General features: G+C 37.6%; 1 protein-coding gene across 1 annotated transcript in view; it reads right to left on the bottom strand.

Moving 5' to 3' along the window:
• ITPR2 (inositol 1,4,5-trisphosphate receptor type 2) overlaps nt 1-21,077 on the bottom strand; it is a 527,197-nt gene that overhangs the window by 299,716 nt on the left and 206,404 nt on the right. Inside the window, exons 22-26 of the mRNA XM_060166697.1 lie at nt 18,290-18,483; nt 14,625-14,754; nt 9,191-9,248; nt 7,590-7,755; nt 6,356-6,529 (exon numbers count right to left, since the gene is read on the bottom strand). Of these exons, the coding sequence (XP_060022680.1) occupies nt 6,356-6,529; nt 7,590-7,755; nt 9,191-9,248; nt 14,625-14,754; nt 18,290-18,483 (722 nt within the window). The remainder of the gene's footprint in view (nt 1-6,355; nt 6,530-7,589; nt 7,756-9,190; nt 9,249-14,624; nt 14,755-18,289; nt 18,484-21,077) is intronic.

Raw genomic sequence — 21,077 nt, 5'->3', positions numbered from 1 at the left:
AAATAAAGACTATCACAAGAGACAAAGAAGAACACTACATAACGATCAAGGGATCAATCCAAGAAGAAGATATAACAATTATAAATATTTATGCATCAAACATAGGAGCACCTCAACACATAAGGCAACTGCTAACAGCCATAAAAGGGGAAATCGACAGTAACACAATAATAGTAGGGGACTTTTAAACCCCTCTTTCACCAATGGACAGATCAACCAAAATGAAAATAAATAAGGAAACACAAGCTTTAAATGACACATTAAACAAGATGGACTTAATTGATATTTATAGGACATTCCATCCAAAAACAACAGAATAAACTTTCCTCTCAAGTGCTCATGGAACATTCTCCAGGACAGATCATATCTTAGGTCACAAATCAAGCCTTTGTAAATTTAAGAAAACTGACATCTTATGAAGTATCTTTTCCAACCACAATGCTATGAGACTAGATATCAATTACAGGAAAAAAACTGTACCGACACAAGCCTCTTAGATAGCCTCATCCACCAGAGGGCAGACAGCAGAAGCAAGAAGAATTAAAATCCTGCAGCCTGTGGAACAAAAACCACAATCACAGAAAGAGAGACAAGATGAAAAGGCAGAGGGCTATGTACCAGATGAAGGAACAAGATAAAACCCCAGAAAAACAACTAAATGAAGTGGACATAGGCAACCTTCCAGAAAAAGAATTCAGAATAATGATACTGAACATGATCCAGGACCTCAGAAAAAAAATGGAGGCAAATATCAAGAAGATGCAAGAAATGTTTAACAAAGACCCAGAAGAATTAAAGAACAAACAAACAGAGATGAACAATACAATAACTGAAATGAAAAACACACTAGAAAGAATCAATAACAGAATAACGGAGGCAGAAGAACAGATAAGTGACCTGGCAGACAGAATGGTGAAATTCACTGCTATGGAACAGAATAAAGACAAAAGAATGAAAAGAAATGAAGACAGCCTAAGAGACCTCTGGGACAACATTAAATGCAACAAAATTCGCAATATAGGGGTCCCAGAAGAAGAGAGAGAAAAAGGACCAGAGAAAATATTTGAAGAGATTGTAGTCGAAAACATCCCTAACATGGGAAAGGAAATAGCCACCCAAGTCCAGGAAGCACAGAGTCTCATACAGAATAAACCCAAGGAGAAACACGCCGAGACACATAGTAATCAAATTGGCAAAAATTAAAAACAAAGAAAAACTATTCAAAGCAAAAGTGAAAAATGACAAATAACACACAAGGGAACTCCCATAAGGTTAACAGCTGATTTCTCATCAGCAGATACTCCACAAGCTGGAAGGGAGTAGCATAATATACTTAAAGTGATGAAAGGGAGAAACTACATCCAAGATTACTCTAACTAGCAAGGCTCTCACTCAGATTCGATGAAGAAATCAAAAGCTTTACAGACAAGCAAAAGCTAAGAGAATTCAGCACCACCAAAACCGCTCTACAACAAATGCTAAAGGAACTTCTCTAAGTGGCAAACACAAGAGAAGAAAAGGACCTACAAAAACAAACCCAAAACAATTAGGAAAATGGTCATAGGAACATACATATCGATAATTACCTTAAATGTGAATGGATTAAATGCTCCAACCAAAAGACGCAGGCTTACTGAATGGATACAAAAACAGGACCCATATATATGCTGTCTACAACAAACCCACGTCAGATGTAGGGACACATACAGACTGAAAGTGAGGGGATAGAGAAAGATATTCCATGCAAATGGAAATCAAAAGAAAGCTGGAGGAGCAATATTCATATCAGATAAAAGAGACTTTAAAATAAAGAATGTTACAAGAGACAAGGAAGCACACGACATAATGATCAAGGGATCAATCCAAGAAGAAGATATAACAATTATAAATATATATGCACCCAACATAGGAGAACCTCAATACATAAGGCAACTGCTAACAGCTCTAAAAGAGGAAATCGACAGTAACACAGTAATAGTGGGAGACTTTAACACCTCACATACACCAATGGACAGATCATCCAAACAGAAAATTAATAAGGAAACAGAAGCTTTAAATGAGACCACAGACCAGATAGATTTAACTGATATTTATAGGACATTCCATCCAAAAACAGCAGATTACACTTTCTTCTCAAGTGTGCACGGAACATTCTGCAGGACAGATCACATCTTGGGTCACAAATCAAGCCTCAGTAAATTTAAGAAAATGGAAATCATATCAAGCATCTTTTCTGACAACAAAACTATGAGATTAGAAATCAATTACAGGGAAAAAAACATAAAAAACACAAACACATGGAGGCTAAACAATACGTTACTGAATAACCAAGAGATCACTGAAGAAATCAAAAAATACCTGAGACAAATGACAATGAAAACACGATGATCCAAAACCTATGGGATTCAGCAAAAGCAGTTCTAAGAGGGAAGTTTATGGCATACAAGTCTACCTCAAGAAACAAGACAAATCTCAAATAAACAATCTAACCGTACACCTAAAGGAACTAGTGAAAGAAGAACAAACAAAATCCAAAGTTAGCAGAAGGAAAGATATCATAAAGATCAGATCAGAAATAAATGAAACAGAAACAAAGAAAACAATAGCAGAGATAATAAAACTAAATCCTGGTTCTTTGATAAGATAAACAAAATTGATAAACCATTAGCCAGACTCATCAAGAAAAAGAGGGAGAGGACTCAAATGAATAATATTAGAAATGAAAAAGGAGAAGTTACAAAACACGCCATAGAAATACAAAGCATCCTAAGAGACTACTACAAGCAACTCTATGCCCCAAAAATGGACAACCTGGAAGAAATGGACAAATTCTTAGAAACGTATAACCTTCAAAGACTGAAACAGGAAGAAATAGAAAATATGAACACACCAATCACAAGTAATGAAATTGAAACTGTGATAAAAATCTTCCAACAAACAAAAGTCCAGGACCATATGGATTCACAGGTGAATTCTATCAAACATTTAGAGAAGAGCTAACACACATCCTTCTCAAACTCTTCAAAAAAATTGCAGAGGAAGGAACACTCCCAAACTCATTCTATGAGGCCACCATCACCCTGATACCAAAACCAGACAAAGATACTACAAAAAAAGAAAATTACAGACCAATATCACTGATGAATATAGATGAAAAAAGACTCAACAAAATACTAGCAAACAGAATCCAACAACACATTAAAAGATCATACACCATGATCAACTGGGATTTATCCCAGGGATGCAAGGATCCATCCATATAGGCAAATCAATCAATGTAATATACCATATTAACAAATTGAAGAATAAAAACCATATGATCGCCTCAATAGATGCAGAAAAAGCTTTCGACAAAATTCAAAACACATTTATGATAAAATCTCTCCTGAAAGTGGGCATAGAGGGAACCTACCTCAACATAATAAGGCCATATACGACAAACCCACAGCAAACATCATTCTCCATGGTGAAAAACTGAAAGCATTTTCTCTAAGATCAGGAATAAGACAAGGATATCCACCCTCACCACTATTATTCGACATAGTTTTGGAAGTCCTAGCCACAGCAATCAGAGAAGAAAAAGAAATAAAAGGAACACAAATTGGAAAAGAAGAAGTAAAACTGTCACTGTTTGCAGATGACATGATACTATACATAGAGAATCCTAAAAATGCCACCAGAAAACTACTAGAGCTAATCAATGAATTTGATCAAGTTGCAGGATACAAAATTCATGCACAGAAATCTCTTGCATTCCTATACACTAATGATGAAAAATCTGAAAGAGAAATTAAGGAAACACTCCCATTTACAACTGCAACAAAAATAATATAATACCTAGCAATAAACCTATCTAGGGAGACTAAAGACCTGTATGCAGAAAACTATAATACACTGATGAAAGAAATTAAAAATGATACCAACAGATGGAGAGATATACCATGTTTTTGGACTAGAACAATCAACATTGTGAAAATGACTATACTACCCAAAGCAATCTACAGATTCAATGCAATCCCTATAAAACTACCATTGGCATTTTTCACAGAACTAGAACAAATAATTTCACAATTTGTATGGAAACACAAAAGACCCCAAATAGCCAAAGCAATCTTGAGAAAGAAAAATAGAGCTGGAGGAATCAGGCTCTGGGAACTCAGACTATAGTTCAAAGCTACAGTAATCAGGACAGTTTGGTACTGCCACAAAAACAGAAGTATAGATCAATGGAACAGGATAGAAAACCCAGAGATAAATCAGCACACGTATGGTCACCTTATCTTTAATAAAGGAGGCAAGAATATACAATGGAGTAAAGACAGCCTCTTCAATAAGTGGTGCTGGGAAAATTGGACAGCTACATGTAAAAGAATCAAATTAGAACACTCCCTAACACCATACACAAAAATAAACTCAAAATGGGTTACAGACCTAAATGTAAGCCCAGACACTATAAAACTCTTAGAGGAAAACATAGGCAGAACACTCTATGACATAAATCACAGCAAAATCCTTTTTGACCCACCTCCTACAAAAATGGAAATAAAAACAAAAATAAAGAAATGGGACCTAATGAAACTTCAAAGATTTTGCACAGCAAAGGAAACCATAAACGAGACCAAAAGACAACCCTCAGAATGGGAGAAAATATTTGCAAATGAAGCAACTGACAAAGGATTAATCTCCAAAATTTACAAGCAGCTCATGCAGCTCAATATCAAAAAAACAAACAACCCAATCCAAAAATGAGCAGAAGACCTAAATAGACATTTCTCCAAAGAAGATATACAGATTGCCAACAAGCACATGAAGGGATGCTCAACATCTTTAATCATTAGAGAAATGCAAATCAAAACTACAATGAGATATCATCTCACACCAGTCAGAATGGCCATCATCAAACAATATACAAACGATAAATGCTGGAGAGGGTGTGGGAAAAAGGGAACCCTCTTGCACTGTTGGTGGGAAAGTAAATTGACACAGCCACTATGGAGAATAGTATGCAGGTTTCTTCAAAAACTACAAATAGAACTACCATACGTCCCTGCAATCCCAATACCTGGCATACACCCTGAGAAAACCATAACTCAAAAAGAGTCATGTACCACAATGTTCACTGCAGCTCTATTTACAATAGCCAGGACGTGGAAGCAACCTAAGTGTCCATCGACAGATGAATGGATAAAGAAGATGTGGCATATATATACAATGGAATATTACTCAGCCATAGAAAGAAACCAAATTGGGTTATTTGTAGTGAGGTGGTTGGACCTAGAGTCTGTCACACAGAGTGAAGTAAGTCAGAAAGAGAAATACAAATACTGTACGTGAACATCCTACATATGGAACGTAAAAAAAAAAAAAAAAAGGTTCTGAAGAACCTAGGGGCAGGACAGGAATAAAGACGCAGATGCAGAGAATGGGCTTGAGGATATGGGGAGGGGGAAGGATAGCTGGGACAAAGTGAGAGAGTGTCATGGACATATATACACTACCAAATGTAAGGTAGCTAGCTAGTGGGAAGCCACATAGCACAGGGAAATCAGTGTGGTCCTTTGTGTCCACCTAAAGGGGTGGGATAGGGAGGGTGGGAGGGAGACGCAAGAGGGAGGGGATATGGGGATTATGTATACATGTAGCTGATTCACTTTGTTATACAGCAGCAACTAAGACAACAATGTAAAACAATTATACTCCAATAAAGATGTTAAATAAAATAAAATAAAATAACAACTAAATAAAACACTAGAGAGGTATTTAAGAAACTCAATACATTATCTTTATACTGTTGGCACTAGTCTACTAAAACACTGCTTAAAAATTTTTATGGTTTATTTAGTATTTAGTGAAATCTGAAAACAGCAACTAATTAACCTACTGAAAATTAAAACCAATATAACAGGATTTATGATCAGTGTCTTACTATTCTGTAGATGAAACAGATTTGGGGGATTTTCATGTTGGTAATAAAGCATATTGTCCATCCATTGGGTATTTTTACATATTTATAAGGTTATTCAATAATAAAAGGAATGATTTATAGGTTGCCAATAAAAAGCCACCATGAATGGTAGAAACAAAAATTCCCCTCTCTGTACAGGTCTCAGTTTAGAACCTATTCCTCTTTTTCTCCACCTCACTCCCTCCTATTGTCCTGATTCCTGGCTTACAGGATTTACAGTGGGAAGGAGGAAGAGTGAAAAAGTAGTCAGATGAGGTAACAAGTGAGAGCAACTGACAAGAATCAATCAAAGTACAAATTTATGCAGATATGTGACTTGGCAAATGGAAATTTTATGCTGATTTAAAAGATATTGTTTGGATTATTTCAAAATAGATCTTGAAAACAGACCTCAATTGGCTCTTCACCACCTTTTACTTGATTTTCACCCATTTCTCCATTCTCATAGCTGCTGCTCTTCTCAACCCATAACTCGGATTTTTCTACAGTTAGTCGAAGCTGGTCTAGGTCTGCCTTGATTTGCTTGTAGTTATCTACGTCCTGATTGGACACCAGTAACTGTACCTGGAAACAGAATTGCAATCCTTAGTTTACTTAACTTACTTATGGAATTTCCTTTATTCCTATCTCATTTATGTCAAAAATCCCAAGTCTTTTTAACATATTTGCCCCTCAGTTGAAGTTTAGTATTTCTAGAATATTTATGAATATTTTATAAATATTTACATACATTTTACATATTTTAGATGTATATTGATCATGAAAATTCCCCTGAAAGTATCTGTGAACTCTACTCAATATATTCACATGTTATGAAGAATTATACATATAAAAAAGTGAGCCCTAGCAAAGCTTTTTAAAGTGTTAAAGAGTAATTTAAAATAAGAGATACCCTAACTCTAATTTTACTGCTAAAGTTAATTTTTCTGAGACTCTCTCTATTTGAAAAGAGGTAGAAGCATAAAAACAAGTGGAAGAAAACAGTGATACAGTCTAAACCTAAATTTATATGTATTGTGTGACATTTACAAATATATGAATAATTATCTGTATTTATATAATTACTCTTTTAATTATTTCATATTGTAACATACCCTTGTAAAACTTCCTAATGAAGATCAATGCTCTATTAAATAAATATTAGTGAAATACATGTAAGCCCTGAGATATTTCTCATTAATGGTCTCAAGATTGATATCATTCAAAGACAACAAAGAAAAAGATTAGATCCAGCACAATTCCTTTCTTTTGGATTTCTACATTTTTTCAATCACGACATTTATTTCAGTGCATTACCCAAATTTATCAGTAAAATCTGGGGTCAAAATAACAGCACTGGCAACAAAATTCCTAATATGGTTTTATCTCCCAGTGACCTCCTAAATTTTAGTGCCTGTCATTTACATTAAAGATATTAACTGAAAAATCACTTGTGGGGATCTCTTTTTAAAATAGATCAAGTCTTGGCCTAAGACAAGGCCATATCTATCTTTAAAAATAGAAAGTGTTCCCAGGGAAAGCTGCACAGTCTCATTAACTCTGCAACCATGAAGTCAGGTTGGATGTTATAAACAATATTTTCAGAGCCTCTGCTATGGAACTACTGAGGGCTACTGAATCTCACCTGTTTAAATGCCTGTAAAACTTCCGCTCTCTGGCTGAAGTGCTTGAACAGCAGCTGCAGGGCTCCTGATAGCAAAGGAGGGTAGTCATGCATGATCAGATGAATGAGGACCCGTAAAAATGTCCTGCCTCCTTCATCATCAAGTTGAACTGGATTTTTTTCCTTTCTATAAAACCAAAAATTATTCTAAAATAACTTATATTTACATAAAATTTAGTCAGAAGTGGTTAAAATTGTGTGTACATCCTCAGTTATCACCCACCCACCCCGCCAAAAAAAACTGGAAAGTATAAAGGAAGAAATTTTTACTCTTTTTTGGCCTCGGGTAACTAATGAGGAAACAAAACATAGAGAAAACTTGTGTTTGTCCATGACAGTAGGGGTGACCTAAGTCCCAGTTTGTCCAAGACTGAGGGGGTTCCCAAGATAGGCGACTTTGAGTAATTGCACTGGGAAAGTAGCAGGCAAACCGGGATGATTTGGTCATCTAGGCAAAGACAAAAGATAGAATCTGAATCAATCCTGAAGCGTTTATTGAGAAGACATACTTGGCTGGATGTACATCAAGGACTGAACTTCCCCAGAGTCCAAAAACCTCTCCACGACAGGTGGTGAGGCACGGGGAAGGCAGTGCTCGTGCACACAGGCACACAGGCATCACCAGAGCAACTCTGCGAGTTTGGTGTATCCGGACTCTGAGCAAGATTCCCCTGATAAAAAGTCCATTTATTTTAAGATGAAAATCATACACTGGTTTATTCTCTCTTCTCGGGAATAATGAAATACTTGAATAGGAAAACACAGCAACAATAACAACAGCAAAAACTGGCAAAACAATATAAAAACAAACTTAAACCAAATGTTCACTAGAGATAAAAATCCTTTTGGGTTCCCCTGATTCCTCATTCTTGTCTTTCTTTCTAACCAAAGAAAATGCAGTGCCTTAGTACAGAAATTTGTTTAGGTACTCATGGCAAATCTATGATAAAAATGAATGCCAGAAACTCAATAATTTGTAGCTCAGACATTTTACGGTTTTGACTTTTCTTTTTGACTATTACTTTCATTTATGGGAAAAAAAGAAACAACCTAAAAACAGTGAGTAGCAGGGCACCTGACAGCAAAGGAGAATAGTCATGTCAGAGATGTTTCATTTTCTTTAATCATGGATATTTCCAATTGGCAGAAAATAGCGTTATTTCTCACTTATAAAGTTAATGATAACGTTGAAAGAAGTTACTTTCTTGCCTCCAATTTCTCAGATTTGGGGAAGCAACGTTTTGCAAGAGGCAGCAATATTCATACTAGGAAACTTAAAGGGCGTTCGTGTGCTGTCATTATTTGAGGAAAGAAAAGCAAAGAATTCAGGGGAAAGTTCAATACACTGAACTCATGTCTCCTGTCTTTTTTTTACCTGACCTAAAGAAAAGCTATGCTTTCTCTTCTACAGTAAATTAGCAGCTTCATTTATGGCAGAAATTATGTTGGCAACAATAAAGGATCTAAAATTAAATAGATATAGTGAAGTGAACAATAAAGTGTCAATAAAATTCTAAGTAAAATCTTATTTACAAGAAAAAGACACATAAATGTTACTGTACCTTCCAGCAAACATAGTTTCTGCCTGAGCTGCAATTTCATCTATGTCAGGAACAACAGCTGCAAAGACAAATGGTAAAATCCATTCTTTATCATTTTATAATTAGGAGTCCCAATATTTATGATAATATTAGCTTACCTAAAAATACTTTTGTCTTAATTTCTTTATGTCACCAAAAGTCAATTAACACTTTAAAAAAGTCACAATACAGTTCCCCTTATCGGTCAATATGTTAAACTGAAGTTTACATTTTAAAATATATATTGTTATAGTCAAAGATACATTTAAAAGATCAGAAAGGACCATTTACAAACTTTCCACATCTATATAAGTATGTATGTGTGTGTGTATGTATATATATATATATATATATATATATATATATATATATATATATATCAAGTACACATACACCTATATACACACATTTAATTTAAATGGGTAATGACATGGAAGGATAATATTTTTTAAAGAATCACAGTATACCTGTACGGAACCTTGTTACTATATGGTACTTCCAAACATGATCTTTTAACCTAAGCTTACTTCTATAAATCCGTCCCTTCTTCTTCTGGGACAGGGTATTTGATTTTTTTTTTTTTAATGTGAACCAATCATGATTCTTCACTCATCCCCAACAATAACATTTTGAAAATATCTACAATAAGTACACAATTTATTTCTCACCTCCAAAAGTATGAAAAGAAAACAGAGCAAGACATAAAAAGGCAAAAAGAGGGCTTCCCTGGTGGCGCAGTGGTTAAGAATCCATCTGCCAATGCAAGGGACATGGGTTCAAGCCCTGGTCGGGGAAGATCCCACATGCCGCAGAGCAACTAAGTCTGTGTGCCACAAATACTGAGCCTGCGCTCTAGAGCCCACGAGCCACAACTACTGAAGCCCACGCGCCTAGAGCCCATGCTTCGCAACAAGCCCCTGCTCACAGCAACTAGAGAAAGCCCCTGCGCAGCAATGAAGACCCAAATGCAGCCAAAAATAAAAAAATAAAAATAAAATTAAAAAAAAAAAAAAAGAAAAAGGCAAAAAGAATTCTTCCCAGAATGCTACCTCTAATGAATACAACCAATTTAAGAGATCAGGTAAATCAGAGAGAACTGGTTTTCTGGGGATGCCCCTAGACTTTCCCTCCCACACTTTTACTGACACTTAGAGCTCCTGTTTCCAGAAGTCTGGCTTCTGAAAGCCAATAATTCTTATGCTAGTGTCAATGCAACTGCCAGCAAGACTTTCTGGTTCTGCCCTAACATTCCTGGAAATAGCCCTTTGGAGTTCTACAGTTCTGGGAAGCATAAAAAAACCAACACTGTTGCAAATGTTCCGAGGAGACTTCTAGTTCAGGACAGCTTAACCCCTTCCATAGAGGCATGCTGCCTTTGGATGGTACCGATGAGTCGGACAGCAGGACGTTTGGTTGAGCATCTACATTAACTACACACTTATAATCATTGACTCATTCCTATCAAATCGATTGATGCACAAAGAAGAGGAGGCTTCCTGATGTTATCACAGTGGTTGTGGTTAAAAGAAAGTATCATATCTGTGTACAAATCCTGCCCCAGCAAAAGAATTCTGTTAACTGGCTAATTCTTCAATACAACATAGTTTCCAACTTGCCATGACTGGCCTGATCTATCCAGAGAAATGGTAATTTAAAATACCTTAGGTTTCATAAGGTACTTTCCAGAGTCACAAAATTTTTACAATAAATTTTATGCTCTTATGTCATTATGCTCCCACACTCACAGATAAAGTGGCTTCATTCTTACACACTTTAAATGTGAAAAACTGAAATATACTACCAATTTACAACCATGCAAGGAAATAAAGAACGAATGCATGCATATACACACACAATAAAGCCAACACCCACATCCAGACCATTGTGGGGAATGCCATGTCTTTTTTCTTGAGCGGGGTGATTCCTACAAAATACCTTTCCTCCTGAGAGCAGCATTTCGCACTATTCTTTGATCCAAGTCAAAAACCAAAAAACCTTGGATTTTCACCAAAAGAGCATAATGCGTAAAAGATTCAGACTCTGAAACTAAAAGCTGGTTCTTTGAGAAGATAAACAAAATTGATAAACCATTAGCCAGACTCATCAAGAAAAAAAGAGAGAAGGCTCAAATCAATAGAATTAGAAATGAAAAAGGAGAGGTAACAACTGACACTGCAGAAATACAAAGGATCATGAGAGATTACTACAAGCAACTCTATGCCAATAAAATGGACAACCTGGAAAAATGGACAAATTCTTAGAAAAGCACAACCTTCCAAGACTGAACCAGGAAGAAACAGAAAATATAAACAGACCGATCAAAAGCACTGAAATTGAGACTGTAATTAAAAATCTTCCAACAGACAAAAGCCCAGGACCAAATGGCTTCACAGGTGAATTCTATCAAAGATTTAGAGAAGAGCTAACACCTATCCTTCTCAAACTCTTCCAAAATATAGCAGAGTGAGGAACACTCCCAGACTCATTCTATGAGGCCACCATCACCCTGATACCAAAACCAGACAAAGCTATCACAAAGAAAGAAAACTACAGGTCAATATCACTGATGAACATAGATGCAAAAATCCTCAACAAAATACTAGCAAACAGAATCCAACAGCACATTAAAAGGATCATACACCATGATCAAGTGGAGTTTATCCCAGGGATGCAAGGATCCTTCAATATATGCAAATCAGTCAATGTGATAAACCATACTAACAAACTGAAGGAGAAAAAACATATGATCACCTCTATAGATGCAGAAAAAGCTTTTGACAAAATTCAGCACACATTTATGATAAAAACCCTCCAGAAAGTAGGCATACAGGGAACTTACCTCAACAAAATAAAGGCCATATATGATAAACCCACAGCCAACATCGTTCTCAATGGTGAAAAACTGAAACCATTTCCACTAAGATCAGGAACAAGACACGGTTGCCCACTCTCACCACTCTTATTCAACATAGTTTTGGAAGTTTTAGCCACAGCAATCAGAGAAGAAAAAGAAATAAAAGGAGTCCAAATCAGAAAAGAAGAAGAAAAGCTGTCACTATTCACAGATGACATGATACTATACATAGAGAATCCTAAAGATGCTACCAGAAAACTACTAGAGTTAATCAAAGAATTTGGTAAAGTAGCACGATACAAAATTAATGCACAGAAATCTCTGGCATTCCTATACACTAATGATGAAAAATCTGAAAGAGAAATTTAGGAAATGCTCCCATCTACCATTGCAACAAAAAGAATAAAATACCTAGGAAAAAATCTACCTAAGGAAACAAAAGACCTGTATGCAGAAAACTTTAAGACACTGATGAAAGAAATTAAAGATGATACCAACAGATGGAGAGATATACCATGTTCTTGGATTGGAAGAATCAACATTGTGAAAATGACTATAGTACCCAAAGCAATCTACAGATTCAATGCAATCCCTATCAAACTACCACTGGCATTTTTCACAGAACTAAACAAAACAAGTCACAATTTGTATGGAAACACGAAAGACTCCGAACAGCCAAAGCAATCTTGAGAAAGAAAAACGGAGCTGGAGGAATCAGACTCCCAGATTTCAGACTATACTACAAAGCTACAGTAATCAAGACAATATGGTACTGGCACAAAAACAGAAATATAGATCAATGGAACAGGATAGAAAGCCCAGAAATAAACCCATGCACATATGGTCAGCTCATCTTTGATAAAGGAGGTAAGAATATACAATGGAGAAAAGACAGCCTCTTCAATAAGTTGTGCTGGGAAAACTGGACAGCTACATGTAAAAGAATGAAATTAGAACACTCCTAACACCATACACAAAAATAAACTCAAAATGGATTAAAGACCTAAATGTAAGGCCAGACACTATAAAACACTTAGAGGAAATCATAGGCAGAACATTCTATGACATAAATCACAGCAAGATCCTTTTTGACCCACCTCCAGAGAAATGGAAATAAAAACAAAAATAAACAAATGGGAACTAATGAAACTTCAAAGCTTTTGCACAGCAAAGGAAACCATAAACAAGACCAAAAGACAACCCTCAGAATGGGAGAAAATATTTGCAAATGAAGCAACTGACAAAGGATTAATCTCCAAAATTTACAAGCAGCTCATGCAGTTCAATATCAAAAAAACAAACAACCCAATCCAAAAATGGCCAGAAGACCTAAATAGACATTTCTCCAAAGAAGATATACAGATTGCCAACAAGCACATGAAAGAATGTTCAGCATCATTAATCATTAGAGAAATGCAAATCAAAACTACAATGAGATATCATCTCACACCAGTCAGAACCATCATCAAAAAATCTACAAAAAATAAATGCTGGAGAGGGTGTGGAGAAAAGGGAACCCGCTTGCACTGTTGGTGGGAATGTAAATTGATACAGCCACTATGGAGAACAGTATGGAGGTTCCTTAAAAAACTACAAATAGAACTACCATATGACCCAGCAATCCCACTACTGGGCATATACCCTGAGAAAACCATAATTCAAAAAGAGTCATGTACCAAAATATTCAGTGCAGCTCTATTTACAATAGCCAGGACATGGAAGCAGCCGTAGTGTCCATTGACAGATGAATGGATAAAGAAGATGTGGCACATATATCCAATAGAATATTACTCAGTCATAAAAAGAAATGAAATTGAGTTATTTGTAGTGAGGTGGATGGACCTAGAGTCTGTCATACAGAGTGAAGTAAGTCAGAAAGAGAAAAACAAATACCGTATACTAATACATATATATGGAATCTAAAAAAAAAAAAATGGTCTTGAAGAATCTAAGGGTAGGATGGGAATAAAGACGCAGACCTACTAGAGAATGGACTTGAGGACATGGGGAGGGGGAAGGGGAAGTGAGAAAGTGGCATGGACATATATACACTACCAAATGTAAAACGGATAGCTAGTGGGAAGCAGCCGCATAGCATAGGGAGATCAGCTCGGTGCTTTGTGGCCACCTAGAGGGGTGGGATAGGGAGGGTGGGAGGGAGGGAGACGCAAGAGGGAGGGGATATGGGGATATATGTATATGTATAGCTGATTCCCTTTTTATAAAACAGAAACTAACACACCATTGTAAAGCAATTATACTCCAACAAAGATGTTAAAAAAACAAACAAACAAAAAAGAACACAGTACCTGGACTTCACAGAGTTGTGAAGATTACCAGAAAAACTGCATTTAAAGGACTGAGCACCAGTAGCAGCAAACATCCTCGCTGCCGTTCTAGGCAAGTTATTTAATTTCTATCTCAGTTCCTTCATTTTATTGGTGGAGATTATTTTGACATTTTTGTCTCATAGGAATACTTCTTGTTTTAAAACATAAAAGGAACTTTCAGGTTCTCAGGAAAACACCATCCAAAGAGGAAATATTGTCACAGAGGAGATACCTGATGGCAGCAATGTATCGGGAGAGCCATTGGTAGACGTTTCAGCATTTCCATTGTTCTCCCCAAATTCCTTCTTATATATTGACAGCATATATGAGATCCTATAATCCAGTCTGACACTCAGGATAAACTACAAGAAACATTAAAAACAACATAAGTTTCTTTCATCAGCATGGTGTTTAAAAATTCATTACAGGACACCAAGAGCCACAGTACTATCAACATGTCACATGAACTAGTTAGAAACTTTATTGGTAAACTCGTATCACTTCTGTTGCTTACATGATAATCAGTCATAACACTAAGAAAAGTGATGCATTTCCATTAGCCAATGTCAGTAAAATCCCTGAACAGTTTTTGGAAAGAAGAAAACCTGACTCTCCATGATTACTCTCAGAATATTCCAAGTAGAGGTATCTCCTGGGTCTGGATGAAGAGGTAACAATGACATCATTTCCCAAGCACTTTGCAGAGTTTTCACCAGCTCTGCAAGGAAAGTACTGGAGCTGTGACCCTCATTCAGGCACAGAAAGGCAAGATTTCAGCTGCAATAGTGTGGATTCTGGCTACACCACAATGAATCCTGGATCTAGGCTACAAAAGGATAGCTTAAGTAATAGCATCTAATATACCAGGGATGTGCCTCCTTAGTGCCTGTTTTTCCTTGGGTCTGTGTTTTTGTCCTTGTTCTCCTTAATGGACGTATTGACAGAAACTAAGTGTCAATAAGGTTCCCGTCTGTGCTCGGCACTGAGAAGAATGCAAATGCCTGAAGCCCAGAGTCCTCAAGATGCCAGTGACTGAGTTGGGAAAACAAGATACAGCATTGTTAAAATAATTAGGAAATTAAGGAGGGCTACCTCACGTGGTATAGAATGCAGTGGAGATCAGAGAAGGAAAAAGTGTGTGCCACCGACATGAGTGGAGATGGGAAACAACAGAGAGCTGTACTTATACAGGGTGACCTTCCATCCCAGTTTGCCTGGGAGAGGCCTGGGTTGGCCTTCGCTCCCAGTATAATTATTATCTGTGTCCCCTACACTCTCTTGAGAGACTCTCATTGTTCCAGCAAACAGTAATGGTCAGGCAAGTTCCGAGAAAACTTGGTATTTGGTGGTATCTTCTCCCCCTAGCTCTAGCTACGCCGCCATCCTATCAGACCCCTCCCCCGCGCCCCCCTCCTGCTGCCCCCTTTCTCTCACTCTCTGTTCCACTCTTCTCAGTCCTGACAGCACAAGCTGGAATGCCTGCAGTTTCTCTCTTGCCTCCGCACATTCATTTCCGTTGTTCACTTTACCTTGAATATTCTTCTCCTCCACCCCATAATAACCAGCTTTTGAGATATCCTCCAAGGTCCTATTTAAATCCCTTTTGAAATGAAGCTTTCCCTAGCTCCCCAGTCCGAAATCAATTTTTCTCCTCTTTGCTCACCCAACACGTTATTTACACCTACAGGTCCAAAGTTGAATCAACCTCCCTCCCTCCCTCCCTCCCTCTCTCTCTCTCTCTCTCTCACTCTCGCTCTCTCTCCCTCTCCCTTTTCCCCTTCTCCTCCTCTGCTAGACCTTTATGTTCCTCCTGGGCAGCAACCATGCTCTATGTTAGCTACGTTCCATCAAGTTCAACAAACGTGTTGAGCCAGCTACTGAGGAAGCTGCCAAGGGTACAGAAAAGGTACCGAGGATATAAAACCTGCCTTTGAAGAGCATATAATCCAGGAGGAAAAGTAAACACCAGAGAGACTCTTTTATTAACATGCAGTGAGCACTGTAACACATACTGGCTGAACGGATTCCAGTTAATATGGGGATTTTCAAAGCAGGAGACAGATTGTGGGAGAAGAGGGCTGAGAAAGAGCCAGTGGATTTGGCAGCCCCGAGCAGAGGGTGGGAGCAGAAGCTAGACTGTGGGTGCATAAAAAGAAGGGTGTTTTTTAAACAAACTTATGTAAAGAACAGATTATTAAAACATGAATTAATGAAACATTTATTAGCTTTTAGGTGAAGATTAGCATTCAATGAATTATATTTTATAAATAGAGCCAAAATTCAAACTATCATCCTCTACTATATTTAATTATGAAAAAGAATGGAAGGTAGAAGAGAAGGGGGGAAAGGGAAGAATAAAAAGAAAGTCAGAGAAAGAGAGTTGAGAAAGAGCTGAAGACAGATAGAGGGGGAGAATAAGAGAGAAATAAAAAGACTAAAAGAAATACAAGAAATGATGGGGAAAAGAAAGGAAGAGCCTGAGAGGAGGAAGAGATGGCAGAAAGCAGGAAACTTGCTTAAGGAACGTGGCTACAAAGAAATTCTTGAAGGGAAGTTCTAAGAAAGAAACATTCAGGAGCAGCACATGGGAACACAGACACAGCCCATCAGACTCAGACACGGAGGCACAAAAATCAGAGCAAGAACAGAGGTTCAACAAGAAATACATAAAGAACCCAAAGAGGCAGCAAAAGCAAGTCAGCGCTAGCCTGCCCTGCCACAGTATCTCCAACTCATCGTTTTTTAGCTGTTAGGGAGTGTTTTGTAAATGCTGCTTTTCTGAACTGTCATTGGGCTAAAATGAGGACACGTATTTCAGAGGCTCTCCCATGAGGAGAAGGAGGCTAAGCTGGAGGCCCATTACCCACAGGTCAGGTGCTCAACACCTTCCACAGGTTAAGAACAGGACAACTGAGTGATTTCTCCGGGTCACGAACACAGGGTTGGGAGGGCTGCCAATATTTCTCGGGATTCGGCCTTTGGAACTCCTGGAGGAACTGTGAAATCTTTTATGATTATAAATCTAATTACTTTAAATAAAAATGTACAGACCCTTCCAGGACTACTAACCCACTTCTGGTAGCTCGGTCTACATTAAATGATGATGAAAGACTTAGCAAACTGTTTCCAGAATTTTAATAGATCCTCAAAAACTCCAGACTCCATTCTTCGAATCTGGAATAAATGCTATAATTAAAGGATCATAAAACTACTTTCCAAACTTAAAAAAAAAAGCTAAGAATTTATAGCTACAGTAATGGGGAATTTATCCACTAAACCACTGGTCATGAAATAGTAATTTACCCCCTTGAAATTCATAGAGATAGGTATTAGACTAGGTTAATTTTAAAATATATATATTATTCCTAGCCTCTTAGAAACAAAATCAAGAGAGATAGTCACTTACATAAAATACTAAAAACAATTATTAACATTTTTGTCAACAAAAATAAAATTTTATTTGAGTTTCTTACTATGATAAATCTGTATACGTAGAATCATATGTCTAATTCAATTAAAAATAGAAAAACAGTTGGAATTCAATCTTAACTTTGCCTACTCTGAAATCCTTCTTAAATAAAGGTAAAATTTAATCAGGGTCAATGCTAAATGAGAAAATACACATGAAAGAAGTTATGTCAACCTCAAAGCGCTCCACATTTGTTAGGTACCATCATTAATATATTATATTTAGTGAGAATTCACACATGTAATTAATATGTTAAATAGTGTCAGTGTGAGATTTCTTACCAGGCTTATCATTCATGTAAAAGACATAAAATTAGATCAATACCACTTCAGAATATTTACACAATGATCTGGAACAAAATGTGTAAGAAGTTAAACCAATAGGCACAGTTAGGTGTTTTGTCACTTCCCTTCCATTAGGCCCTGTACCTGTAAAATCTCAATAATCTTCAGCTTGGTGTCCATGACAGTGACATCCTCGTGCTCAGCGTGGCTCCCCTGCTTGCTGGGATGCAGGCTGGGCTGGATGTCAGGCATACTCATGGGGAAGATGGAACCTCTGCTGAGCACCATCTGGGTCATCAATTCTCCCACCCCATGGATGGTTCTCATGACATTGTTTCCTGGCACGAGAAAAGTCCTTAAGTCAACACACACGCCACCTCGGGAGACAGCTGTTATATCCAGTTGGCCACAACCAGACTGAAAATGTGGCAGGAAGAGTACTAAGGATGGGAATGAATAGCCTTGCTCCAGCTATTTCCTTGCAGATAAAGTTAAAATAGTGCAGACACATTTCAGAATGACAGATTTTAGAATTGAAAGTTTACTTTTCTCAGAAAGTGCTTTCAAATGACACACTGCAGGTGAGCTGTCGGTAGCTCTAACAATATCCTAATCAGGTCCTTCTAGAGCACAGTAAGTCCTAAACAACTACCGCACCAATAGGCACTAACTCTTACAATAATGAGGAAGAAAGGTTATCAATCTCTACAATAAAGGGCGTTGCAAGTGAGGATACAAAGACTATATGAAAACATTTAAATTAGTGTCCTAACCCTACCCTCAAACCAAGGACTTTTTAGCTTTGCTTTCGTAATGCTTGTGAAAAGAGCTTAGGAGGAGGATTTTTACAGCTTCATTTTAAGAAAAGCTCTTATCTAGAGAGGAAGCACCATTTTATCCATTCCTGCATCAATCTGAATAGAAAATTGTAATTCAAAATCCACAAAAAGCAGCTACGTTTGAGATAATTAGGGAAACAAATTATTGACAAATGATCATTTTCAACGAGGTGTTACTCCTTTTCTGTGTCTTCTCCTGAGTTTGGCTTCTCATTTAATTTGTCCTCCAATAAAACTGCCCACGCACTCATTCCTCACACTGACCACAAGCAGTTGTACCAAAGGATCCTCCTGCCACTGTTATGATTTACCCTCTCCAGCTTAACTGCTGTTTCTCACGTCTAAATCCCTACAACAAGCAACAAGGATTTGCAAGAACAACTGTCTACTTTCTCTTCAGAACAGTGGTCTTTGCTTCGTGGGTGTTCGTGGAGCTTTGCCTCAAGCAAAGGCCTAAGAATCTGGCAAAGAATTTTCCTTTCTCCCAGTGTCTCAGGGTGTAAACCAAGAGAAAGGGAAATGGAAATAAGATGGGATGAGATAAAACTTTAAGCTCTAAGCAAAGAGCATAAACTGTGGGAATACCTACAGGATTGAAAGGCAAACAAATAAAGAAAAGGAAAATATGTAAAGGATGACTTCACGGTCCTATGCGCAGACCACAGTTACCATGGAGCCAGTGGTAACCAATATTATTTGTACATTGTGAAAGGTGAAATGCTTTTTAAAATTCATTATCTTATCCATAGATGAAATTAGTATACGTACAAGAGGGTGGTACTGAAATAGTACATTTTTGAGTAGGCAATGAAGGAACATTTTTTCTAGAGTGGCACCTTCCAGGCAGAAATTAATTTGGGTTTTCATTCTGAGAATCTAGGAACTTTTATTACACTGCTGCTTGCATAAGCCAAAAAAAAGGGATAAGAAAAAAATATATGAAGGATAATTTCCAAGTTTGGACAGGGTTGAGACAAAGGATTTGAGACAGCCCCATTTTCTAACAGAAAAACCCGTAATGAGGCAGAATGCTTCACTGTCTATGGTTCTCATACAATCATAACAGTTGAGTATTTCCGAGTCCCCCCATAGATTGCAGGGATACAATCTGGTTGTTGGCAATAGTTCTGGGTCATCGATGTTCAACCAGTACATTTATCCGAGCCTGGATTCTAGCATGTATATGTGTTAGCCTCCAAGAGATGCTCTCTCACCACCAACACAGAACAGGATCCTCTGTTATTCTTACACTTGAGTCACACAAAAATCCTTGGCACCCAGTGTCTGCATCTTATTTGGATTTGCATGGAAAATATCATTTAATCTAAATGATTGTTACATACAAAACATTCACTCAGACAATTCTTTCCCCCAAATATAGATCTTGTCACCAAGAAATTAAAATCTAGAGGCCAGAAACATAATAATATATAACACGTCGTCAATGAAATGGGAGGGTTCATTCCAGTGATACCACATCCTTAGATGCCTGTGGCACGTGGTTGCCACACAACTCGCCTAACATCTCCATATATGGGCAACTCTGAGTTTGCAAATTAAAAGATGCTACATTTTCGGGCTTCCCTGGTGGCGCAGTGGTTGAGAGTCCGCCTGCCGATGCAGGGGACACGGGTTCGTGCCCCAGTCCGGGAAGATCCCACATGCCGCGGAGCGGCTGGGCCCGTGAGCCATGGCCGCTGAGCCTGCGCATCTGGAGCCTGTGCTCCGCAACGGGAGAGGCCACGACAGTAAGAGGCCTGCGTACCGCAAAGAAAAAGAAAAAGATGCTACATTTTCTAGAGTTGCTTGGTGGTGATGAGAAGTGCTTCAATTAGGAACTACTACAGCTTGGAAAACATAAGTCAAACACCACATAAATAACAGACATGCAAGGCTCCTGGTATCCATTTTTCCACAGAAAAATTTCTAATTCTAGACTGCTGAGATAAGTCAAAGGTGATCGGTCTTCAGCAATGCAAAAGAAGAAATCTATTTCTCTTCTCAACCATAATTAGTTAATACTACTGAAAAGTTTTCAGTGAAAGGGCTACTGTATCATAATATAAATCCTCTGGATAAATTCAGGTTTTCTA

The sequence above is a fragment of the Lagenorhynchus albirostris genome, chromosome 11 (assembly GCF_949774975.1).
Source record: "Lagenorhynchus albirostris chromosome 11, mLagAlb1.1, whole genome shotgun sequence".
Lineage (NCBI taxonomy): Eukaryota > Metazoa > Chordata > Mammalia > Artiodactyla > Delphinidae > Lagenorhynchus > Lagenorhynchus albirostris.
Note: the sequence above shows the minus strand (reverse complement) of the source record. Positions and strands in the feature narration are given on the sequence as shown.